Raw genomic sequence first — 25626 nt, 5'->3', positions numbered from 1 at the left:
GTGTCTACTTCCAATGGAAGCTTATTTTGTTGGGGAGGAGACAGAAGAAGAGGGAATGCATACAGTTCTTCTGGACCAATGTGAAAAGAGTATGGATCAGTGCCTCTTAAATCGAATGCAGTATTATCGTGGACAAATTCGATCGTGTACAGGATATAACGTAAACTGATTTGATAAAAACCAAGGTACCTTGTTATCCGCATTTTTCCTTATATTAAATTTTCACATATAATCCTGGATATAAATCCTATATATTTAAAATATTGATTGTTCAAAAAAAAAAATTTATGTGACATTTTCAAATTTTTCTCTCTTACTAGGGGCCTAACTTTTCTTTTTTTTTTCTCTTCTCCTCCATTTTCTCTACTATCCAATACACTTTACTACCGTTAGATATTAGAGAGGAAAAGTTACCTTATATATATATAATCTGTGTGTGTGTGTGTCTATGTGTTTGTGGAAACGGTAATTGCAAATTTTGAAAAACTAAATGTTGATCTTAGTGGGCATTTAGCTCGAAATTAAGTGGTTCTCTTCCTCCTATTTGGCTTTTCTAGGCCGACCACGGTAGATTGAATTGTTTGCAAGTTGCAGGTGTGAACAAAAGGATTCTTTATGATGATGCAGCGAGTGATCGGAAGGCAAAAAATTCCTTGCACTTATCTCACTTTTGCACTCCCATGATCCTTCTTTCATCAGCAGGTAATGATCATGGCATTATTATATATATATATATATATATATATATATATATATATCTAGAGAGAGAGAGAGAGCTGAGCTACATGTGCGGTACAACAACAGCAATGAGATAAGTGTGAGGAATAATTTCCTTTACATCCACGCTTGCTCGGCTGTCCATTGCTGATGTCCACATTGACAATATCATCGCCTAGTTGGCCGGAAAATGAGCCGAGTCGAGCCAAGCTGACCTTGAGATGGAAGAAAGTATATTTCTGGGAAACTAGTGAGCACTAATATTTATCCTGTTCCCTAGCTAACAGAGGTTGGCCTTAAAGACTTTCAGGTTGAAGGTTATGATGCTATTGCTTCTTTGATCTTGTCGAAGGCTCGACCGTTTGTGTCTATGAGCTAACGAGCTGTGTTTGCATGCGTATCAACTCGGTTGATCAGTCTGACTAAACTCCTTCAACAATCGCTGAATTAAGCTTGTAATCAAAGATCTTTAATTTCCCATCGTTTGAATTCTTTTCTCCTAAGACTCGTTTTTGAGTAGTGATTCAATATTGAACACGTAATTAGTCAATCGCGTGCTTCTGCGCTCTTCCCAGATCTCTCTTTCTCTCTCTCTCTCTCTCTCTTTTCCTTGGAAATGATGCGTAATGTCTGGTGTATAGCGGCTAGTGGAGAAGGAAGAAAATGGTCGTGCTGCTGCTTTACTTTCTTGCTTGCCTCTTCCTTCCCACTTTCGCATACTCCCCGCCCTACTTATTCGCAGAAAAGGACCCCCAACTCCATTCCTCTCTCTATTATTGTGATCCATGGTGACACCAGAAAGGCGTGCCTCCAAGTAACGCATATATATCTTCGTTTTAAAGGGGACCCAAGTGATGAAGCTTTCTTTCTTTATGTTTTCCTTTCTTTCTCAACAGGGACTTGGCATATGCGGACGACCTCTCGCTCTCTAGACGGTAGCTTGTTGATGCGATGATCACTAGGTTAGTGCTTCAACGTCGGCCATTTGAGATATTGAAGCTTGGTTGGTCAGGCTATCGGATTTGACAAAACAAGTTTGCTTTTATCATTTGGTTAGGTAAGATAACGTGGATCCGATGCCGACCATCGATTCTATTTTGGACACAACCATTTCCTTTCCTTTCCTTTTCCTTCCAAGCAAACAAGTTGCTGGCATCCAACCATCTCTTCCTCTGTGGATCTATCTGTGTGCATGCCTGTCGCAGAGCAATTATCTATCTGATATCAGTGATGGGAAGCAAATCAAAGGCGCATCACGTCCAGTCAATCTGCGCACATAGACGTATTCGGCATGGTTTGCTGAAGATTGGTCCTTCCCCTGTTTCTTCTAAACCATTAAAAAAAACTTTGAATTATCCAATTTAGGTATATATTTTCTTTACTTGATCATTCGAACTCTTGAAAGATATGCAGCCATGTCACCGATTCTTTACTGATAGACAAATTCCTCGCGGATCACATCTGGAGGATCCCATCTGCTAACAAATTGAATCGATAGTTTTTCTAAAAGAAATGCGCTCAACTTTTGGTGGTGTAGCAAAAGGTACAAACAATTTAATTCTTCCAACTGACAATTTCTCTTATATAATTGAAGCAGCTAAATATTTTTTTTTCTTTTCTGTTCGATCGAAAGTTTAATGTGGTGAAACAGGGGTTCCTCCTTGAGAAGATGAGAGAGAGAACATATCTGGGCCCAGACTTGATGTCCACATATGTTTATAAAATGGTATATATGAATGTATATATGTAAGACTCAATTTTTCTGAACATTAAAAGTTAAATAATTAGTTTAATAGCCTCAAGGGGTGTAGCCCAAATGGGTGGCAAAGCGGCTTACACTTAAGGGATCTAAGGTTCGAATCTCGTGTTTGATATCATGCACCAATGTGTTACTTTCTTAGGTTGTAAATGGTGGCAAGCATGACACATAAGTTGAAGAATGAACCTAAGTCTACCAGGCCTATTAAAATAATTAGTTCAATGACTTCAATCTATCATCTGTTTTTACTATGTATTTGTGCATGTCGGGTTGGTTGAATTTCGTCGTTGTTATCGTGTGGGGATTTTCCCCTTCACTTATTGGAGAAACAGTGCATGCTTGCATTATTTGTTTAGTCGGGAAGCGAGGAAACATGTAGGCATCATCACCACAAATGACAAAGTTGATACTATACCTTATGGACACCAAGCATGATTATCTCTGTTCTGGACAAAATAGAATATTAATTGCATTTGGTCCCTGTTTGGCAGGCTTAGATTCATGTGGAATTACAAGTATTAGCAAAGCATGATTTTCAAATTTGTCGAAACCCCAAAAAGTTCTTTGAAACTTTTTTAGATTTGCAGGTAGTATTGTCTGCAAAGTAAAAGGGAGAGTGATTACTGTTCCTACTGTCTTCCTGAAAGGCAGTAGTTCTGCACCATAGCCTTGTGTTGCCAGTCTGCTGTAACTGTCTACCCAGTTTGGTGTTAAGATATGGCTTTGATGATTGAGTTGCATGTTGCATTTTCAATCGACTCTATCTTTAGTGCAATGTTTTGGCGACAGTGGTGCTTCCTAACATCAAACGGTATTATAGGAACCAAACACACTTCTCATTGCTTACAGCACCATGTTCTAGACAGTACCTAAGGCTCATTTACCCAAGTCCTTAATCATGCAGAAAATTTCAGTAGATCTTACATAACCCCCAGTGATTTTGGTTGGGGTACAAAGGAATGCGCTCTTCAGAAACTAAGTTACTTGGAGAGATCATCATAGTCACGAAATGAGCCAACAATGTTTGCTTCAAATAGCATGAAATGCTTTTGAAGTCAAGAACCTCTACTTGTAGGTGGCTGGTAACTGATTGTAGTTTCACTGAATTTTTGCAATTTTACATCCTTATTTTGATGAATCCAAATCCAACTGGTAATCAAAGTCCTAACATGATTCAAACTGACTATGCACATAAAAATGCTGATATCCTTGATCAAAGTTCAAATGGGCAGCAAGCACTGCTGCTGCCTTGTCAAAGCTTAAAAAGTTTTCTCTTGAAGAAATTAAAAGAAGCTTGAATAGATTCGCTTGTCAAAAAATTATGTTAACAGAGTATTGGCCAAACTAGTGATAGTGGTACCCTTAAGAATTTGCATTGGACGTTGTCCTTCTTTTACAGTGTTTCTGATAATAATTCAGTTGGCTGTGACTTCCAACTGTTTCTGTAATCGTTTCAACCAACTTGGTCAGTGTGAATCCATTTCATTTAATGACGCGGGTCCTGAAGAGACTGATACAGAGAAAGATAAGCAAATATGGAGAACTTTGATTCAAACTTTCAAAGGACAAGGACTCATCCCCCAACACAAGTTCGCAGAAAATATTTCTCCGAAAACGTAGTGGAAAGCAGATTTAACGGTAGTTGGCGAATGGTTCACTCTTGAAAATCAATGAAATTGTAAATTGCAGAATTTTATTTCCAACATGCTTGAACCCCTTTGCCGAAAGCAGTTGCAGGTGTTGCAGTAGTCCTTTCCTTGTAGATATATCACGTGCTACTGCTTCACTTGGAGGTTCTTGGAAACCAGTGAAATTGATAACTACGGAATGTTTTCATTCTCAAATAACATGAACTCTTACGTTGAGAGAAACTTTAGGCATGGCTGCAGTCGTTTCCTCATACATAGATCATCTGCCACTGCCTCACGAAGTGATGGTGCTTTGAAGTTGTGAGTCTCATCACATGGAGATGTTGTTGTCTCCATCAACCAAGTGGATCTAAGACAACCATCAAATTCTCAAACACCTTCTATCTGATAATCTATATGTATGTCTTAGTCACACTTTTACTTAGTAGACATTACTAATCTGAGCAAACTCGTGGATTCATATGCATTTATGTTCAACCCAGTTACTTCTTAACTTTAGCTAGACTGCCCATTATAAATGTAACATGCGAAACTATGTGAACCATAAAGCTAAAATTAGTTATATTCTGATCCACCCTCCTGATATACATTCTTTTCCTGTCCTCGGAATGTCTATTTGGATCCTTTCCGCAGAAAGAGTCTGGTGGTTGAGTTGAGTCTCCCAAATAATGTTGCTGAGGATTCCACTTCTGTAATTATTGGTCCTTCTTATTAGTTTTTATCCATGCAAATTGTTGCACTGGACTCTTCTCAGTAATGGCTGCACTGGTCATGCAATGGAGAATCACCACGCTCATTGAGGTAACTTAATATATGCCTATGCCGTGAGTGGTGCATTCCTCTTATACTGTAGGTAAAGCAGGGAGCCTCACTTTTTCCAGGTTCTGAAGAACTTTCTTGAGCTTCTGAAAAATGATTTGAGACCTAGGTTGGGTTGGGTTGAAATTTGAATGGGCGGCTGAAGCATTACCTTAACAAAATTTAAGCTTCTTTAATTTGCATATATCAAGTTTATGCATGTGTTTGGTTTCCAAAAAATGGGCTTCAGTTCAGATTTTGCAATTCCTATTACGTGTGTGTGGCTGGAGTTCTGTTCCAGAGATCCATTGTTCAAAGCTCGTTCCTTCCAGCTTCTTTAAAAATATCGTGATACAGAAACTATCTCACGCGCAGTTCATTGAGTTCTTGTTTGTTTTGAGCTCAAGTTTCTTCATCTTGCAATATGAATGGCGGATGCTTTTGGTGACTCTGTTCTCCTCCAACGCGAACTTGGCAGTCACAAGTCACGGTTGTCATCGATACATAAACCAAGAAAAGCGTCTGCCTCTTAACCAAATAAGAACAGTCCAGCTTCACGAGAGTGACGAACTGAATGGAAGCAAAAGGCCTCGGAGTCGCTTGTTCAAATTGGGAGTTGTTGCAGTTGAAGCGTTTTATAAATTCAAAAACGTGGTCTGACATTTAAGAGAATAGCAAAAAACATAATCAAGTTTCATTTAACTGCTTTTATGTTGCGGATAGTTTGATGGAAGAACTAAATCCTGATTCTTCAAGCATGAGCTTGTTTCTGTTGAACTTGTTTTTTTGTAAAATATTAATTTATAATCTGTTGTATAAAATATGCTTCTGAACCATTTTTGCCACTGCCTCATGCGCATGTTCCCAATCCGCATTTTCAGTTGATAAGAAATAAGTACGATTTTGGAAGCTTGTGAAAGATTTAGGACTGATCACGAAAAAACTTTTAAACTGGGAGCTTTTCCCGGAAAAATAAGAAATTCACCGCCTCCAAAACCCTAAGCACCCCTCTCTAGTCTCTCTCCCCCCCCCCCCCTTTTCTCTCTCTCCCTTGTCATCGTTCTGCTGCTTGGCCGGACGGGGATGGGAAAGAGGATGATGATGGACGGCGGGAGGTCGCCGTCGAGCATTCAACGGATGCTAGTGGCCAGGCTTGAGCAGTATGCCTACAACCACGACATCGCCAACGACGATGACGTCCTAGACCACCTCCGCACCAGCTACCCCGAGTACAAGCGCCAGAAGCTTGAGCCGTTCCGCCGCTACGTCCTCCCTGCTCTTCGCCGCGTCCGCTCCTCCATTGCCGCCGCAGCCAATTCCCCGTTGGATGAGGAACACGACGAAGGGGGCTGCTGCTCCACCCCAGCCTCCGCTGTCGCCGAGTCGTCGCGGAGAAAGAATAAGAAGAAGGCGAGGATAGACCCTTCTGAGGAGAAGCTAGCTCTTAGAGAGAGGGACCACCTGAGGAAGCGGAAGATGGCTCTCGGTGATAATGTTGGTGACGAGGACGATACTGGTGAAGAGGACGACAGTTCGAGCTCAGAGGAGGCGGATTCTTCGCCGCAGTTTGACCTAATGAAATCGATGATGAGATCGAGTTATGGTAAACTTAAGGGAGCTTCTGCAACTAGCGCCAAAGAAGAGATGCCGAAGTTGGAGAGGAATCTGGAGGTCGTGTTGGACGCGAAGGCGAATGTGGAGGCTGTAAAGATGGAGCAGACGGGTAGAATTGGGGAACTCGGAATCACAGTGGCGGCTACAGCGGCGGCAGAGTCGAATGTGTCGAATCTGGTGCTGGAGGATGGCAAGGGGATGAGCGGGAGGGAGAAGAGGGGGCGGCCCAATTTCAAGGATCTTGGTGGAATCAAGGGCATATTGGACGAATTGATGATGGAGGTGATGATCCCGCTATTCCATCCTCAGCTGCCTGAGCATCTGGGAGTGCGGCCATTGAAGGGAATTCTGTTGCACGGACCGCCAGGATGCGGGAAGACGAAGCTTGCTCATGCCATTGCCAACGAGACTGGGGTGCCATTTTACAAGATCTCGGCAACAGAAGTCGTTTCCGGAATCTCAGGTACTTGGGCTTCCGTGTTTAGTTTTAAAAAAAATATATATATTGAACGGCGCCTTCCATTGCATTTTTTATCTTCTCATTTGTCTTTAGATGTCCTATAGTTTTACATTGATTCAGATCAAAGTATGTAAACGATAGGTTGCATATGGATTCTTCCAGGCTGTATAATTGCATTGTAACCCAGAATCGAGGTTCCCTTCTTTCCGTACTTCCTCTGGAATCGAAGTGCTTCAGCCAGAAAGATATGAATTTGAGAAAGAAAAAAGATGTGAAGAACCCGTTAATTCTGTTGCTTCGTAATGAAATAAACAATTTCCTCGAGTAGATACAGGAAAGGTGGCAAGAAATGTTCAAATGGGGCATCATTTAGTTTAAGTGAGAATGTTGGTTGGTAATATGCTCATGGTCATTTTGATGGCTACATAACATGATTGCTTTAAAATAGTGTGTGGATCATGTTAATGCTGATTCAAGATGCTGGGCCGTCAGCGTGCTATATATTACATGTATCACTTCATGTGTGTACAATCCATACATTTTTGCATCTTTCATTATGTGTTCTATTATGGAACCTCATTTGTAATATTATAATACAAATAACAACATGAGCATGCACGTTCTTGTTTCTTTTCTTTTTCTGGAAATATATCTCTGTGTATAGTTATACCAGTGCCACAAATATCGTTCTCGGGTTTTTCTTGGCGAGATTTTTCTCGGGTTTTTAATGGCAAAGATATTTTTTTTGGGAAAATCCTGGGAAAAACTCAGAAAATTTTTAAAAATAAAAAAATTAGGTATAAATGAAATAAATGCGAAACTAATAGGAAAACATGAATAACACTATAGAAAAGTGATAAAAGGAATGTTTTAATGATAAGAAAAATGACGAAAACAATTTAGTTTAAGTTTATATTTAAATCCATGATAATATTAATGCTAAAAATGGAAAAATGAAAAAGTCGCAAAAAAAAAACATGATAATTTTTTCTCAATTTTTTCAAAATACCATATTTCCCCCCTTTTTTTTCGTTTTTCTGATTTTTGACGTTAATATTGCAATATTTTCAAAAATATCACGATATCTGTGACAAATTATACTGCACAGAAAACTGTATCTATTCGGTGGAGGTTCTTTGGTGCTAAAAATGTAAGCTGAACTTGGCTAACTACAAATCTACAATGCCTTTCTGCATTTCTGATGTAAAGTATTCGCAAGGAAAGCAACACATAAGAGTCTCATAGCCTAGCAACATGAACCCAAGCTTAGGCTCTTTTACCGATGCTATTTACAGGATTAATTGTGTCCTACTTTCATGGAAAGGAATGTTGAACCTAGTGGAAATGCTTGAGCAAGGGAATCTTGATAACAAAAAAAAAAAGTTATTTTTCTTTCTTCTAGAAAGTTTTCTTCCCTGCTCTTGATAAATCCTCTTTGAGTGGCATATATTTATACCTTGATTCCTTCAACATGGCCAGAAAATGAACATAAATTACTATCATCCTACTTTGGAGAACCTTGAAGCAGCTGAATTACTCGCTTCAATCCTTAACGATTACAGAATAGTGCAGGTGTCTCTGAGGAGAATATCCGCAATCTTTTCTCTAAGGCATACAGGACTGCGCCTTCAATTGTCTTCATTGATGAGATTGACGCAATTGCTTCAAAGAGGGACAATTTACAGAGAGAAATGGAGAGGAGAATTGTGACTCAACTTCTGACATGTATGGATGAGTCAAACCATACTGCTAGTTCTGTTGGTCAAGATTCTGATTCAGAAACTTCTGGCAAAAAGCCTGGATATGTGCTTGTAATTGGAGCTACAAATAGACCTGATGCAGTAGATCCTGCACTTAGAAGGCCAGGCCGGTTTGACCGAGAAATTTGTATGGGTGTTCCGGATGAAAATGCAAGAGTGGAGATCCTTTCGGTGCTTACCACCAACCTTAGACTGGAAGGTGCATTTGATCTGAAGAAAATTGCAAAGCTGACACCTGGTTTTGTAGCTGCTGATTTGGCTGCCTTAGCAAACAAGGCTGGAAATCTTGCAATGAAGAGGATACTAGATAAAAGGAAATTAGACCTCTCCCTTGAACGAGAAGGCAAAGAGAGTGAAGAAGATTGGTGGAGATACCCTTGGGTACCTGAGGAGATGGAAAGGCTTAGTATTACGATGGCTGATTTTGAGGTAATAATCATGTCTTTCAGTGCTTGGCTTTTTTTTGTGCCTTCTAACTAATTCTCTCTCCCTAGATGTTTTATCCACCATTGTGCTGCACATTATATTATTCAAGACTGCATTTTTTATCCTGTATTAGTCATGTTGCATTAAATTTAAATCCCTCTGGACCATCTGAATGAGATAATAATTTCTTGGAATCTTGTGTAATATATTACTGGGGTGATAATATGACCTAAGTGTCTCTCAGCTTTTTAGACAATGTTCCAAGAAATGGCTGTGATGTACATGTGAACATTGATCATTTCTTTGTGCATGCACTGTCAGCAATGGGTCATGATGCCACACAGCCACAGTCATTGGCTGACATTTTCTTTGTGTAATTCTTGTTCTGGTTATACCAGTGTTGTATATCGTACGATATGGGGCCGTATCGTATGATACGTATCGTTGCGTTTCAAAAATGCGATACGATACACCACTTATATCGTACAGTTACGATACAGGCACCACATCGTATGATACAGTTACGATACGGTTACGATACAAGTATGATACGGTAATTTTTACTGATTTTTTATTATTTTTTGAGAATTTCTTATATTTTTCTGATTATTTTTTTTAAAAAAATACGATACGGTTACGATATGTTATGATATTTTACGATACAACGTATCTTAAGCCAAACCAATACGGCTTACGATACACTTTTTACAACATTGGGTTATACAGATCATTCACAGTAGCTTCACTTTGCAGGTTGCTTGTTATCGCTTAAATCTCAAAAGCAAATCTATTTTCGTTTTTTTCAATTATGAAAGATAAAAATACTCTACTCTCTTCTTTTAAAGTGGTTAGCACTTTATTTTAGCTTTTGGTGCAAACGAAAAGCTTGCACATGAGTGTCACACCTTTCAGTTGATACCAGTGAGTATGGACAGCAGGTACATCATTTTGTCTCTTTTTTAGCTGGCAGTGTTGCCTGGTGGGTTAGTTTTAACTTTTAACTTGCTTCTTCACAATTGTTCATGTCTGGATGTTTCCAGGAAGCAGCTGCAGTGGTTCAACCTTCATCTAAAAGAGAAGGGTTTTCTGCCATACCTGAAAAAACATGGGATGATGTTGGTGGTATGCATTCATTGAGGAGGGATTTTGAGCTTTACATTGTGGGACGAATTAAACATCCAGAAGATTATGAGGTAATTTCTGTTTTTTACTGAAGAATGGCACACATTTTCTAGTGTTAATAAGGAGCTAACAATGCAGCAGATATTTCATTCAAGTTCTTTTGCATCTTTCCTTTTCACTCGATCAAGATTTTATTGTTCTCTCCTCCAAAGTCTTTGGCTGAACGTACAGTCTAGGACCCCAAATGTGCATGGTTGTACCTTCTTAAGTTAGGGAGATCATAGGAGAACCTTCTTAAATTAGGGAGATCATAGGAGAAGGACTTCCTTAGAGAGTTCTGGGGAATGAGGTCAAGTTTTATCGCTGCCTTACTATACTAGAACAGAACATCACAAAAGCATGTGTTTGTATCAGCTCACATCCAACATAGCCCCTCAAAAACCTTAGGAACTTGATAACGAGTTGGTTTTCATCTGAGACTTTAAGAGCAATACCATTCATATTGTTCTCGGTTCACAAGTAAATAGTTGTGCAGGACCTGTCTAAAAAAGTATGTTCCATAGTAATTTTTCACGAAACTTTAAACTAAAGGTATTTTTCTTTTTCTTTCAGCCTGCCAATGGGTTTTAATTAAGCAGGTCGATTTAACTCACATGGTCTTAAGCATATGCTCTTCTTTATTCCATTTTCATTTTCCAGTTACTTGTTCTTAGGCTGATAGGCTCTGTCATTTCATGTTTGACAAACTACATATGAAACTGACTTTTAAGTGGCTTGTTTGCAGGAATTTGGCATGGATCTGGAGACTGGATTTTTGCTTTATGGACCTCCTGGCTGTGGAAAGTCATTGATCGCTATGGCTGTAGCAAATGAAGCTGGAGCCAATTTTATACACATAAAGGTTTTGTTTTTCTTCAAAGATTTTTTTTCTCGTAGAAGAGGATTTGACATACTTTTAATCTCTCAACTACCATAATTGTAATGAACGTGCTGCTGATCTACAGGGCCCTGAGATACTGAGCAAGTATGTGGGTGAAAGCGAGTTGGCAATTCGGACAATTTTTAGACGTGCCCGTACTTGTGCACCATGCATACTTTTCTTTGATGAGGTACTAACTATTAATAAGCTAATTAGAAAGTTAAAAGTAAAACTCTAATATTGAATGTAAAGATGATAAATGTGATTGGTATCCAAATGGTGGCAAGCCATGGTGGACATGAAATTGAATGTGACTATCTTTTTTTTTTTTTTGGGGGGGGGGGGTGTGGGTGTGGGTGTGGGTGGGTTTGTCTTCTTTTCAGAACTTCATAAATTTAAGGTTCCATGCCTAGGATTCATAACTACCTTTGGCAATGTTAACAGAAGTATCTGATAATGTTCAGATGTTCCTGTGCTGTTGCCGTTCTTATCATGACTTGACTATATACTAGAGATTAGAGAACTAGCAGATTATTTACCTCAGTTGATCTAACTTCTATTATGTCCTCTGAATTTTGCTCAAAGGGATGTATCATGTCTGCAATACTCACTGCAATTCCTTTTCTTGTCTTTCCCCTTTACTTCCCCATCTCCAACGCCCCTGCCTTTTTTTTTTTCAGGTGGATGCTTTAACAACAAAAAGAGGAAAGGATGGTGGATGGGTTGTTGAACGGCTAATAAATCAGGTGAAGATGTGTTTTCACTTTTCCTTGTCTGGATTAGCTGGGAGTTTCTCCATCTTTAAGTTTGCATGACTTAATGCTGCATTTTGTCTCTTGCATTTATTGCAGCTGCTTATAGAGCTTGATGGTGCTGATCAGAGGAAGGGTGTTTACGTTGTTGGTGCTACTAATAGGTAATATTGTTGCTGGTAATGATTCTGAATTTCTATTTGAACAAGCAGAGAATTCTCATGTTGTTACAAGTGGAGCTAGTTAACGAGTCAGATTGGCCAATTGGCAATGCTTGGTGTGTTGAAGCTTGTTGCTCATGTTTGTAGACAGTTGCAGAATGAACCTGACCTAAACTAGCTGAGGTCTGGCAGGCTTGTTCACAAAGAGATGCGTTATTTGAAGCTGAAAGTTAGTAGTGTTTTAACTGTGGAAGTACTGAATACAGCTATAGTTGATTCTAGAAAAATACTTTGCATCAAAAAGCTGGAAGCAGTGAGATTTAAGTTATTACTTGTAACCAGTGTCGCAAAAAATGTGTTTTAAAAAAAAATGTTAAAAACGAAAAAACGCGAAAACATGTTTGTTTTCATTTGAAAACGTTTTTTTTTTCATGTTTTTTTAATGCCAGAGTTTTTTTTTTTCATTTTTTATTTTTTTATTTGTTGCAAATCTACTTATTTTTTGACGTTTGTGTTATTAGATTATCACTTATTTTATTTTTCTCTCATTTTTTAGTTGTTTTAAAATTTAAAAATTTACTGTATTTTTTCTGTTTTTTTAAGCTCGCTGTATTATACCCGACAAAATGTGGCCGTTTAAAACTCTGAAACGTTATTTGTGACTATGCTTATAACACAATTTCATGATGTCCATATGTTGGATACAATTTAAAACATGTCTAAAGTGTATCCTTTACGACATAGTGAGCCTATAAAAATCAAGGCAAGCTGGACACTTGTATTTCATGTTCAGTACTGAGCCTAGTTTATGCGCTTAACTTTGAACCTCTCCATAGGTCAAAACATGAGCAATTCACCTCTTTCCCCAGCTAATTGGAATGTGGTTGATGACTTGTTGGTGTTGATTTATTGCACTTTTTGTTCATATAATTGGAGAGATCATTCAAACTTGTTCATGGAGGTAAATTCCTCTTATCAGCCAAGTGAGATGACCGCTGTATTTTTATTCCTGCAGGCCTGATGCAATTGACAGAGCTCTCCTGAGGCCTGGAAGGCTGGGGAAGCTCATGTTTGTGCCTTTACCTAGCTCTGATGAGCGCACATCCATCATGAAAACACTATCGCGGAAAAGGCCGATATCTCCAGATGTGAACTTTGATGAGCTAAGTGAACAAAGTGAAAACTTTAGTGGAGCTGATCTTGCAAAGTGGGTACGTTCTTTTGCTCCTTTCATTCCCTTTTGATTATTTTTATCTGGTTGCACATTGTGTCCTCTAGCTAGGCATATGTAATGATGAGGAACGTGCTTCACTCTGATGCTTATAGGTAGAGGAAGCTGCTATGGCTGCATTTGAGGAAAAGCAAAAGTCCGAGGACAGGAGTAAAACAGGACATCGATGGCTTATCAACAAATCACACTTTGAGGAGGCCTTGAAGAAGGTTACTCCGTCTGTCAGCGAAAAGGTAAAATGGCCACTGAGAAATCACTCAAGCTTTGGTAAACTTTAAACTGGTCCTTTGAATCTTATGTTTGAAGTTTTGCCTTTGAGCAGCAACGAAGATACTACAGCGAGATATCATTGTATTTTGGAAGGGGTTGATGAGTTGCAAGTTGGATCTTGATTGTCATGGTTGAACACTCTGGAGAGCCATAGCTTGGTACAGCAGTAGGTCTTGGGCTGTCGGGAATGTGAAGCTGGTGGAAAGCCTTGTGGTGGCTAGTTTCGGCCTCTATTTCCGGACTGCTCTTTTTTTATTGCCCACAATGTGGGTTACGACCCCTTTTACTGCATTGTAATTTTTTGATGTAACAATGCTCCGATGAAAATAAAAAAAGAATTATGCCTTTGTCTTTTCCCACCCCTCACACATTCTTACTGTTTGAGTGCTTGTTTTATCGGATGGATACGGTTTTTAAGATATTTAACTTGATCAATTAGTCATATGCTATCTTCCTTTTTGGTTCGTTGATAGCAAATAATAGAACTAATACCTGAAAAGAGCAGCCTGTTAACGTGAAACGCCGCCAGATGTGCACACCTTGGATTTCACTGGCGTGTTGAACACTGAAGGGTTTCATGATGCTTCTAACTTCTAAGGTGCCCCTTTCTCTCAAATGAAAAAGCATAATAAAAGATTACGGTGAAATCGTAAATGACCTTACAGGCAGAAAATTTTGCGAGGGTTTCTTTGGTGGACTAGATGATATTTTGTTGGTAAATTGAAACTGGATCTCATTTTCCCACGGTGGAACACTGTCGATGGTAGTGAAATTCAGCTAAAGACTCTTTGACCTTTTATTTCCTGTGTTCTTTTCCTTTTCCGTTGTGCATTGGGTTGGATAAACGAGAGGGGCACCCCTTTGTGTGGAACGTACCACAACAGGTTTTTAATAAGTTATTCCTGATTTTCTGGCTTCATGCCTTGAGAAGATCTGAAATTGTCATTTGCCTGCTAAGTGCGCCTCCTTAGGAGATGGAAAGACCATATTCCAGAGCTTTGATAAAAGTATTCCCCTTGAATTGCTCATTTTAAAATTGAAAAATGATACAAATGCCCTTGAAATTGCGGAAAATTGGACCGTTGGGGAGATTTTTTTACTGAGAATAGAGTTGTTTTGCAGAGAATCAGTTGTTTTCTGCGGAGAATGAGTTGCATTGAGATAATTCCTTCCCTAAAATGCCAAACTAAGGTTGATATCCTAAGAAACTATTGAGCGTGCATGCGCAAGAGAAACAGAGAAACAGAGAGGGGGGGAAGAAAATTCTGCTGCAAGACATACATAAAAGATGAAATAGGTAGGAATCTAATTGCATTTCTAACGGTAAGCCTTGGCAAAAGATACAACAAAAAATAATAATACATCAAGCCGATAACCGAAGCATCACATAAAAAGTCAGACTAAGCCGCATTTAATCGCCCCTACCTGCAGCCCCCGAGTTCGTTTTTGCCTTTCTCGTGATTAAATGCTTGGACAAACATTCCCACTGATTAAATTGAACTACTCCCTTGAGACATAGGAAATGTTCGGAGCGGCAGTGAGTAATGTAACACAGCATGGATTCTATATCTCTGCAATTTCTCGATCAGGTAGAAATTCTTCATCCACACAGCATGGATTCTATATCTCTGCAATTTCTCGATCAGGTAGAAATTCTTCATCCACCTTTCTCAGTGCATCTTTGCTGAGTTCATGGCTAAAAACCATTGTTTGGCCGCCAGGGGCAGGAACCACTGGGTTGCTCTCCTTTTGAGGAAACAATTGCAGTTTCAGGTCTGTACATAGTTTTAGATCCTCCTTGCTTCGAACCTTGGACATTTTATCAAGAAGATCAGTTATTGCTGAAAAACATTCAAACCGCTGCCTGCATCCACTATCGTGGCTATCAAGTTCTCTCGTGCCACCTAAAGCGCCTGGATCCACACGATCCATGTCTCTTCCATCTGTCTCTCGTTTCTTCAGGTTCTCCAATCCAATATTAACTAGCCCTCGAATTCTTTCTCTGTGCTTGTCTGCTCTTTCAGGTTTGGATCTTAACCTTGCTTTCAGTGCAGAAACTACTCTATCCTGGTCAAGTCCATCTGGACAGCAAGACAGAAGCATGGGCTCACCTTCAGGAGTAAGGGCTTCCAATGAAGAATTGACACCAAAAGTTTCTTCCAGCAATGACACATTCTGCACGTAGCGATCAAAAGCCTCATCTTCTGCCTCAATGTTCCGCTCTTTATGCTCTCTTAACTTGGAAAACCTCCAGTTGTTAATGATGGCAGCTTCCTGAACTCAGTCGGAGAGATAAGAGAAAAAAGTCAGGAAGCACTGATCATCCTGATCCATAAAAACAGCTGCAAATAATCTTGACATAAGAACAACACGATATGACCTTGATACAGACCTTCCTGGACAATGGTTTTCTTGCACGCAATGCCACATGTGCCCCACCAAGATGAGCCAAATTACTAGAGGCCTGCCGGAGTGATGTGAGTCTGCTGGATCTGGAAAATGTGAAAAACTGAATAATTTTGTTCATTATATGAGCTTGATATATGTTTCTCTTAAGTGGAAGTTGGGAATTTTACGATAATGAGGACACATCAGTGATACTCTGGCCAAACAATGGAGAGCTTGAAGTAGGGAGTTTGTCCGAAAAATTCGCATTAGGCCTGAGAACTGCAAGATATTTATTGAAAAGTTGAGCAACGTGCACGCAACAAATGAAGATCAAAATCTTGAATATATAATTCAGTATGCAGCTAATCAAGAAAATTCAGAATGTTTGCTATTTTAACTTTATATAAGGTGCATACCATGAATGGTACATGGATTTTGAGCTTTAGAACAGCAACTCTTACAACATTGGTAAGGGCACCTGCACAATCATAATTGCACCAACCAATGATTAACACAGAAAACTTCTTATAGGACAATAAAATGCAGCAGCACAAGCATGTAACTGCAGCCAATAGCACAAAATGATGCCATAGCTGAATGAAAATGCTCATTAAAACAGTTGGATTGGTCAAACCCAGCAGTCTCTTTCCAGCATAAAGACAGTCACTAGGACTTGATGCTAGAATAGTCCAGGCATGCATAGCTAATGGATATCTGTAAATGCAGTACCTCGAGAGTGCAAAGATTACTCTGGGCCCAATGGAAATAGGACAGAGTAGCTACTTTCATGTTATACTACAGGCTTGAGAAACACCAAATTTTCACTAAGCATCAGATGAACTAATAAAAAAATAACCTATGTTTTGGGGAAAAGCAAAGCGAAGAAACACAAACTGTCAGTACCAGATGGCACGTTTTGTTACAAACCAAAAACAAAGTCATAATTTTAGGGCCATAGTTCCTGATTCTACATTAGAAATAGCCTTTTTTTTTTTTATCCTGTGAATGCTTAGTTTAGTGTTTAAGAAGGGACAGACAGTTCAACCTGCAGGTTGAAGAAATTATAGATCCTCTGATTTATTACAAATGTACAGGCCATCCACTATTTGCAGCATTGTGTATCAGATGGATCATTGGCGGATCATCCACCCTGCTAAGGTTTCATGTTGTTGACACGCAGTCTCAGCCTACTTTCCCATCTTAACCATCCTTTTGTGTTAATAATTGTTTATCAAAGGATAACAGAGTTGTTCACTTGTTTCTAGGTTATGTGTATTGACACCAAACTTTGCCTAAGGGAGGACGAGCATATAAAGGCTCTATAAAATTTGCAAGAGCATAAATATTGAGATCTGGGAAATGAAAAGCCAACTGTTTATCTACAACCAAGCATTTGAACTTGATTAGTAACCTCAGAATCCTTCATTCATCGCATTATGCAACCATTTCCATGGTAAAGATAATTTGATGCCGTCTTAACAGCAGTTGTTTTTTCAGTTACAAGAAAAGTGGGAAAAGATAGAACCATCAGAAACCATGTCAAGCCGTTGCTAGGAAGGAGTCACTTAGTACAGCTCAGTACTAAAGAGGATATTTCCCTCTTCACGTAAAACCACACATTCTTTAACACTAACTACAGAAACCAATTGCTCCCATTCTTTGGCCTAGAGCTAATAGAATAATTGGTTTTCATACGTCAAAATTAGCATGGGCCTCCCTCCATAACCTTCCCTATGGGGGCCCAAACTCAGAGATTTGCTCATGACTAAAATACTCCACACTCTTCTCTCCCTGAACAGACTCATTAAAACAGCAAAGGCACCATTCATGATTTTAAAACATCTAAATCTCCAAAACCAGGCAATTAGAAAGTTAGAACAAGAAAGAGAAACAAGATCGTAGACAAACATAGAACACAAACCGTAAACAAGCATGAACACGAGCATGGCTAACAAAAAAATTAAAGAATAAGGAAGAAAGGACTCCACCAAAAAAGACGTGAACACGATTCCAGACACTTCCACCACACTTCCATAAAGGAAGACGCATTACAAAAAAAAAGGGAGAAATCAGGCAAATGCAAAAGGAAAAATCAAAACCAACGATTACCCGCTTCGGAAAACCTAAAAAGCTTGAGAATGAAAAGGAAAATCAGCTCCCAACGTAGAGAAACGCGAAAACTTGATCGTCCAGAAACACTCAATTTTCCTCGACAAATCAAATCGAAATTACATGCCAAACAGAAACCACCAACAAACGAATACACGAACTCGACCTATATCGCCCATAAAATAGAACAAACGACTGTCTCCAAACGGAGGAAAGCCCATAAATCGAGATTCAAGAGAAACGACAACTGCCCACATAGACAAACACAGAAAATTCTTCCAGTATTGCAGGGGCTACACCATTCTTTCAGTAAACGAGAAAAAAGAATTTATCAGAGAGAGAGAGACAGAGACAGAGGCAGAGGCGCCCGTCTTACCGCGACCGAGCGACGTTCCCACACTTGGAGCACTTGGGCTTGTTCAGACCCCGGAGGCTTGTCTTGGTCTTGGGCTTGGGCACGTCCGTGTTCCCTTGCGGACTATTTACAACCATTTGTTCGCCGGAAGCCGGCGAAGCACCAGCCATGGCCGGGAATTAAGGCGCCGGACGTCGATTTGATACAATAAGACGAAAAAGCCCCAAAGCCGCAAGGGAAAAAAAATTTCGCCCTTTTCTTGGTGCCACTTATAGGGTTACGGATTGGCTACATGCCTTTTTGAAAGAGCCCAGGGTCTCCGTCTCTCTCTCACTCTCACATAGAAGGAGATCCAGATCCTTCAAATGAGATGATCCAGAACGTACTTTTAGATCATATTGGAATTCAGTTAATTAGGTTTATTTTGGAATTGGATCAGACCCAGATTGATGAGTATAGAATAGCTCGGACAAGCATGGCACACTCAAATCTTCATTTTGTTGGATCCAATATCATGACATACATTTCAGAACAAATTCCTCTGCTTCACTGGACATTACCTGGATCCAAACTTTGCATCACAGTTTTAGATCTTGAATTAGCCTGATATGGCCTTTGAAAGTCAACGAACCGAATTTATCTGGTTAGTAATCAAATCCATATTATTCATTATACAGTCTTCCATTCCGGGTCCATCCCGCGACCCAACTAGAGTTGGCAAAGACATGTAAAGATCCGATGACAACTTGGTTAAATTCGAGTATGTCTCGTTGAATTCCCAGATCAAAGCGACATTGCTCTTTTCTGCCAAATCTATAGACATATGAAAGTTTATCTACTCTGGGAATTCAACGAGACAGGTAGGTGATCATGCTACAAAATATCACAACTCACAAAAGGATTTCGGGCTTTCAATCTCATGCATAGTATTTGCTTACTTTGAACTTTTATAATTTTGTCAGATTGTTAACTAGAATACATGGTGAATAAATACTGCAATCATCTATCACTAGCTAATCATGTGAAATGATCTCAAGATAATGGAAAGCCCAATAAGCAGCTGCTAATAGTGCTAATACTCATCGTGTTACAAAATATTTTGTTTACTATAATGAAATCTCCTGCAAGCCGTCATAAAATTCTCTCGTTAAGCTCTGAAAACTGTACAGCCCGAATATCATATAAATCAAGCTAACTAAAGACCAAGGGGCTATCCTGTGCTAATTAAAGCCGACCGGGTATACCAAAAAGACGATATACCGACGCATTGAAGATACAACTACCATACCGACAGAAACTTAGAAGGCCCTTCCTTCATTCTGAATCTGACCCTTCAGGCTCGCCGTCCATATACATCTCCACTGGTTCGCTGTTCTCCCATTCTTGTGTCTCCTCTTTTCTTATCCTTTCCTCCTCCTCCCTTGCCCGTTCTTCTGCTTTGGCTTTTGCAATCTCCAATCTGGCACTTACAGACTCCCACGAAACAAGCTGCTCCATGAACACTGAAACATATTCTGGACGCTTGTACTGCTTTGACAAATGCAGACGAATGAATGCAATGTTTGTTTACGGAAAGAAACTGGAAAAGTTATGGGCATAGTTAATTGAACCAACCTCATAGTCAAGGTAGTAAGCATGCTGGATCAAAGAGAAGAACCAAAAAATGAGTTATCAGCAGTTAGAATGGAAACTTGGAAATTGTTAAGAGGAAATGTGTTAAGTCACAAAGACCATTAAGAACATGGAAGGGATGCACAAGTTACCTCCCATACATCAATAGTCAGCAATGGCTGCAAGAAATTTAGCACTTGCATCAGAAGCGAATGATAATCTAGAAGAAGCAACTCATAAAACCCAATATATTTAAAAACAGAAAGGTGTTAGTGGGTGAATGACACCGCACCATTCTTGCTCAATGGTGTATCAGTTCTGGGTGAGCAGGAGAGAACTCCATAGCCCAGTGAGAAGCTGAAGCCCCCTTCCTTCCTCCTGCCCTTGAGGTCTAGGGCAGCTTCAGGACCTAGATGGATCCATAATACACCTGTCAACTAGAGTGTCCGCTCGCCACCATTTGCACTCAAATTTAACACCCGCTGGAATCAAACTGCCGAGGGGGCTCTCACTCACACAACTAGCTGACCAGCTATGCTAAGCCCCTTGGGGCTCAATGGTGTATAGTTAGTCAATCTAAGACTCTAGAGGGAGGAACTAAGCATCAATGTTTCTATTTAACCAAATAACTGCTCAGATTACACATCTTCAAAGAAAGGATGTAAAATAAGCTCAGAGTACCGACTCAGATTACACATCTTCAAAGAAAGGATGTAAAATAAGCTCAGAGTACCGAGTAATCCCAAACAAGAGGGTTCACTGCATTGGGACTTTTGGAAATCACTAGCTTGTTATCTTTCTCTGTAGGAAGAGGATTCACTGCATTCCCCACTGCAAGTTTGTTTGCCTTATCTGGAAGAAGAAGGAAAATACTGGCATTAAGCTATCCTAGAGGTAGTAAATCCTCTGCAACTCTGTCAACAATAATACAAGATACGCATAGAATGGCAACAATATCTGGTACTTACAGGACAGCCAAGCCCAACCAGACCCAAACTGTGTAGTTGCTGCGGCCTTAAATTCTCGCACAAATGCATCAAATGAGCCAAAATCTCTTTCAATCAGTTCCAGAAGAATCCCAGTAGGAACTCCTCCTCCTCCAGGCTTCATAGATTCCCAGAAGAAATTGTGGTTCCATGCCTGCATACATTGGAAAAACTTTGTCATACAAGTATGAGTTCAGCAAAAAGCAGGTTCCCGTCTGGAGACCTTGGTTTTCTCATGATAGTAAATTTGTACAATCAGGAGCTTGATCTATCCTGGTTCTTAACTTTGCAATATATTAGAATAGCAGATATCGAGTAAACAAAATGGATAGACCTAAAAGAACCTAAAGAATCACATTTTGGAAACACGGTATAAGTCCATTTTGATCCATATCTTATTGCCACTTGCCAACCGTGTCTTGTGTAGGCAGGACATGGCACCAAAAGTAACATCCTACTTGATGAACAGTCAAACATATTTTTGACATGTCCAATGCTATGTTGCTAGATTTATCTATTGGTCTTTGTGACCTCAATTCTTATTACTATCAGCATTGTTTTTATCCTTCAAAAATCTCCATTAACCGCATAAACATTTTAACTTTTATTATGAGTCAGAATTGTTTAACAGCTTAAGACTAAAAGCAGCAAAAGAAAAGAGCAGAATAAATATATGTATTATATATAAGGATCGAACTTTAGCAAAACCCTGGATGCTGTCCAAATGTTTGTGACCTGTTCTGCATCTGTACCCGTAATCTGCATCCTAGGTTCCGGTAAGCAGATAATGCTTCTTCTGCTAAACCAGATTGCTTAAATGCTCACTAACCATCAGCTGTGAATATCAACATTCACCATCATGAGCATGTAAGAAGCATCTTTCATATATGTTGCACCACTTGCCTTGGCAATGGATGCTAGCAGACACAGCACATGCTAGAGCATCTTAACAATGTACTTAGGCAGAACCAGCCTCTGTTCGAAATGGAGAGAGGAAGAAAGGAAGCAATCTTCACATACACAATGCTCACCAGCCATCACAGACTTGGTCATGCATTAACATGAAGCACTATAATTAGTTGATGGATTTTCAATCTACATTAGGGGCCATTCCACAAGTGTCATAACAATTATAAATGTGCGCCATGATAATTACACTGAAGTGGTTACTAGACTAAATAAACAAACACCCAACAAGTAGTAATCCTCCCATCACATCACAAAATTTTGACCAGCTTAATCCATCAAACCGACTAGTCATACCAAATTATCATATCTAAAATATATAAAAGCTATAAAAGACACAAAATACTGGGTCTATGCACCTGTGCAGAATTATTAAACGGAGGAAGAGGATCCCCCTTGTTGTATGTGGTGACGATGATTTCTTCTAGTGACATTCCGTCCAGCTCAGTTCCTGCAATCTGCTTGTTTAGATTGTCCACATATGCTCTATGATGCTTTCCCCAGTGATACTCTAATGTTTGACGGCTCATATGTGGCTCCAAGGCATCCTATTAAACAAAAATAAATACATAAAATTAATTCTAAAGAAGTAGTACTCCTTACTTCTTGCCCAAAAAAAGAAATATCGAAGCCAATGCAATGGGCATACCAGTGAATATGGAGGTGGCTTCAAGTCGAGCTGAGCATGAACAAAAGCATGCCTCTTCCTTGAATAATTCTTCTGAAACCAATTAATCATTTAAAGAATAAGAAACCAGGCAAGTGAAAAAGCAAAAAATAATTCCTCGCATAGCCATATCGCCGGACGAGATGACTCCTCATCTAGCAACTGCATGAGATAGGTTCCATTTATCAAATTTCTTATGTGATGCAGATAATGGCTGCATATTTCTTGAAAATATGAGTATATCAGTAGTACCCAAGGTCATGCTTCGGTCACGCACGTGTATGAATGCCATCATACTCTGCATGGGAGTATCACAGGAGCGCGGTTCTCTCACGCCTAATAACAAACAAGTAAACCACATGTAGCACGAGACACGTTGACATGCAATAAGAACAAAGAAAAGCAACAATTTTCGTATAAATGTCAACCAAACAGAAAATGTGCAACTACATTGGTGGAACATTAGGTAGGCAACTCATAGAAACCTCGCTGTATCCGAAACAGGCAGAGCAACATATAAAAACCTTGCCATCTCCAAAATACACAGAACAAAACCATGAAAATATATCAATCAAATTGTTAACTTCCAATGAAAAGGAAGCGGAAGAAAGAAAAACCATGAACCCATCGAATTCTCGTCTCTCATATAAACAAAGAAACATCATATAGTTCACTTATGTGTACACAATACCATGGGTGCAAGATCTCAGAAAGGACGGTGCGAGAGTACGAGGAACTAACATAGAATACCAGAATCACCCCCACAAAAGAGAAGGTAAAGCCAAAAGATGGACCTTTGGTGCTCCCCATTTCAGTTGATGAGCTAATGGCGACCTTCTCAGACCTTTGGCAACAAAACAAATACAGTGGTAGTGAGCATTCCTCCTTTGTAAGTCAAACCAAGTGACAAAAGTGAAACGGGGGACTCCATACACCTGAACAAAACAGAGGAAGTGCTTGAGAAGGGAGAGCTGATGGTGTCGCACACTCCATTCTGAAGTGCTCTATCCACGTTCCAACTGAATCTAGCGCCAAGGGGGAACAGGAACACCGCTACAAAGTCGCTGGCATCAAAGGGCATCCTAGTCATTCAGAAACCCTTAGAATACAAGACGGATTTTTCTCTTTTCCAAAAAAAAAAAAAAAATCTTTTGGTATTAAAAATAATTTACTCAAACCTAATAAAGTAGCGCCGCAGTTGTCACCGAAACATTGGATGGAAATGCATAGACACTCACCTTAATACGTCATCTGGCAGTGGTCTCCACACTTGATGTCACCATTACAATGTCTTCTGGAACCCGAAACGAGTCAAAAGAACCAAACAGTGACAACAGTTCATTTGAGCAACTCCAATATGAGCGGAAACCTAGATTATGAATCTAACTTCGTCAATCTTGGCTGAATCCATTCAAGTAAAAATTTATGTAAATTGGTTGGTCTTATATCAAAGTAATTGAAAAAAGGGTAATTTGAAACAAGATCTAATGCGGCAGATAGATTTTTATGTCCTAAACCCTGCAGTCAGCTAAAGCTAGTGTTAAACAAAAGCAAATGCAGGAAAATAAAGGCTGAAAAGAAATAACTGAAAATTATGATAACACAACATGAAATAAAATAAATAGTTAAAAGAAAGGATTTAATATCTTTCCCAACCGATCCTCATTTTGCACATTTCAAATGGATAGTGCTTTGATGGTGGTATGGGTGGAGCCAGAAATTTTTAGTTGAAGGGCACTAATAATAAATTTTAAATGTTTAACGGATATTCACGTGTAAATGAATAAGATTGTCTTGAAAGGTCAACATAAAAATAAATTTTTTTTTATGGGTCTAAGTGGGTAATCTAATCGCCCAAGCTTGCCTCCATCCCACGGTGATGGCTGCAGTCCTCTAGCCACATAGTAAACTCTTCCATCTCACACATGTGCAAGGCTTGGAACTTGTTCATTGTGCACCAATAATCATCTAGTTGTTGTCCATGTTCATTCAACTGTGTTAAGCCTTTGATTGTTTTCATCCATCTTCTGTACAAAATTTTGGAAACGCACGTCTAAAAAATCGTGGGCAAGTGTTTCATCCTCCTTTAAACCTGCCATCACGAATAACGGATCTTTGAGCCTAATTCTGGTGTCACTTGATGCAGTAATGCAAAACTATTAAGCTAGACAAACTAATAAATCACTCTAAAGAAGATAAAAATGATTGAAAACCAACTTACATAAGCATGAAACGTTAAAGAGAAACAATTTAGATTCTCACATCACCACCTAAACTCACAAAATGAGTCCCGCATTCCTTTAAATAGAGACAAACGGATGAAACTCAGATTTGGATCAATTTGAATAAGATTTGAATATCTCTAGATTCAACATGTGATCAGGATTTTGAGTACAAACTACGATCTGACCTTTGATATTACTCCATTAATGGTCGGGGGTTATTCTCTTTTTACTAGAGGAGAAATAGACCAAGAGTGGTAGCGGCTGGTAGGTCGTGATGAGACAACCGAAAAACATTTTTTGTGAGTCATTCGGCAAAACATGAACAGGCTTATTGAAGTTCAGTTTTACATTATGTTGTCTTTTCACCAAACATGTCGTGTAGCAGTAGTATGTTACAATATCCTGTGGAATTATGTGGACGACAGCCTTATGTGAAAGCTGGGGGTGTGTGATGGGCTCGTTTCCGAGTTGATGGAAGATGAACCCCGAACAAACCCAACAGCTGAGTTGCTCGTCCATTTTAAACATAACAAGGTTGAATTTGATGTCATTCACAGCTGCTAGCTCTTTCATGTGAGCTACCAACCGACCTCCTTCTACCAAATGAATTACTGATGTTTGTTCAGGATTCAATGCAAACGATTCAGATCCAAAACGGCCTAATCAAATGGTAGACAAAAA

General features: G+C 39.4%; 3 protein-coding genes and 1 long non-coding RNA gene across 5 annotated transcripts; 2 read left to right on the top strand and 2 right to left on the bottom strand.

Annotated features, from left to right (window-relative positions):
- Window positions 1–1288: 1288 nt before the first annotated feature.
- LOC116253387 (uncharacterized) lies at window positions 1289–3675 on the top strand. The gene is made up of 3 exons (XR_004172432.2): window positions 1289–1531; window positions 1614–1679; window positions 1775–3675. It is a non-coding gene; the product is annotated as an uncharacterized LOC116253387 (long non-coding RNA).
- Window positions 3676–5963: 2288 nt separating this feature from the next.
- LOC116253402 (cell division control protein 48 homolog C-like) lies at window positions 5964–13985 on the top strand. The gene is made up of 10 exons (XM_031628202.2): window positions 5964–7000; window positions 8570–9186; window positions 10224–10376; window positions 11090–11206; window positions 11310–11414; window positions 11905–11970; window positions 12076–12140; window positions 13153–13348; window positions 13464–13601; window positions 13691–13985. The coding sequence occupies exons 1-10, from the start codon at window positions 6007–6009 to the stop codon at window positions 13736–13738; spliced, it is 2499 nt and encodes an 832-aa protein (XP_031484062.1). The 5' UTR covers window positions 5964–6006; the 3' UTR covers window positions 13739–13985.
- Window positions 13986–14920: 935 nt separating this feature from the next.
- Window positions 14921–18772, bottom strand: LOC116252139 (uncharacterized). Its single transcript, XM_031626222.2, has 5 exons — window positions 18512–18772; window positions 16443–16504; window positions 16215–16305; window positions 16031–16130; window positions 14921–15912 (listed from the first exon to the last, which is right to left on the bottom strand). The coding sequence occupies exons 1-5, from the start codon at window positions 18658–18660 to the stop codon at window positions 15259–15261; spliced, it is 1056 nt and encodes a 351-aa protein (XP_031482082.1). The 5' UTR covers window positions 18661–18772; the 3' UTR covers window positions 14921–15258.
- A 756-nt stretch (window positions 18773–19528) lies between these two features.
- On the bottom strand, window positions 19529–23802 carry LOC116252227 (superoxide dismutase [Fe], chloroplastic-like). 2 transcript variants are annotated; one of them, XM_031626360.2, is made up of 10 exons: window positions 23656–23746; window positions 23515–23564; window positions 22973–23056; window positions 22703–22882; window positions 22413–22601; window positions 21070–21241; window positions 20835–20953; window positions 20254–20280; window positions 20105–20128; window positions 19529–20017 (listed from the first exon to the last, which is right to left on the bottom strand). In XM_031626360.2, exons 4-10 carry the CDS (start codon window positions 22790–22792, stop codon window positions 19805–19807), a joined length of 834 nt encoding a protein of 277 aa, XP_031482220.1. In that variant the 5' UTR covers window positions 22793–22882; window positions 22973–23056; window positions 23515–23564; window positions 23656–23746; the 3' UTR covers window positions 19529–19804. The 2 variants fall into 2 exon arrangements, with proteins under 2 accessions (XP_031482220.1, XP_031482219.1); XM_031626359.1 differs by lacking the exon at window positions 22973–23056 and having other exon boundaries at window positions 22703–22774; window positions 23656–23802.
- Between the last annotated feature and the right edge of the window lie 1824 nt (window positions 23803–25626).

The sequence above is a fragment of the Nymphaea colorata genome, chromosome 4, assembly GCF_008831285.2.
Source record: "Nymphaea colorata isolate Beijing-Zhang1983 chromosome 4, ASM883128v2, whole genome shotgun sequence".
Classification (NCBI taxonomy): Eukaryota; Viridiplantae; Streptophyta; class Magnoliopsida; order Nymphaeales; family Nymphaeaceae; genus Nymphaea; species Nymphaea colorata.
This window is presented reverse-complemented; position numbering and strand designations above follow the sequence as displayed.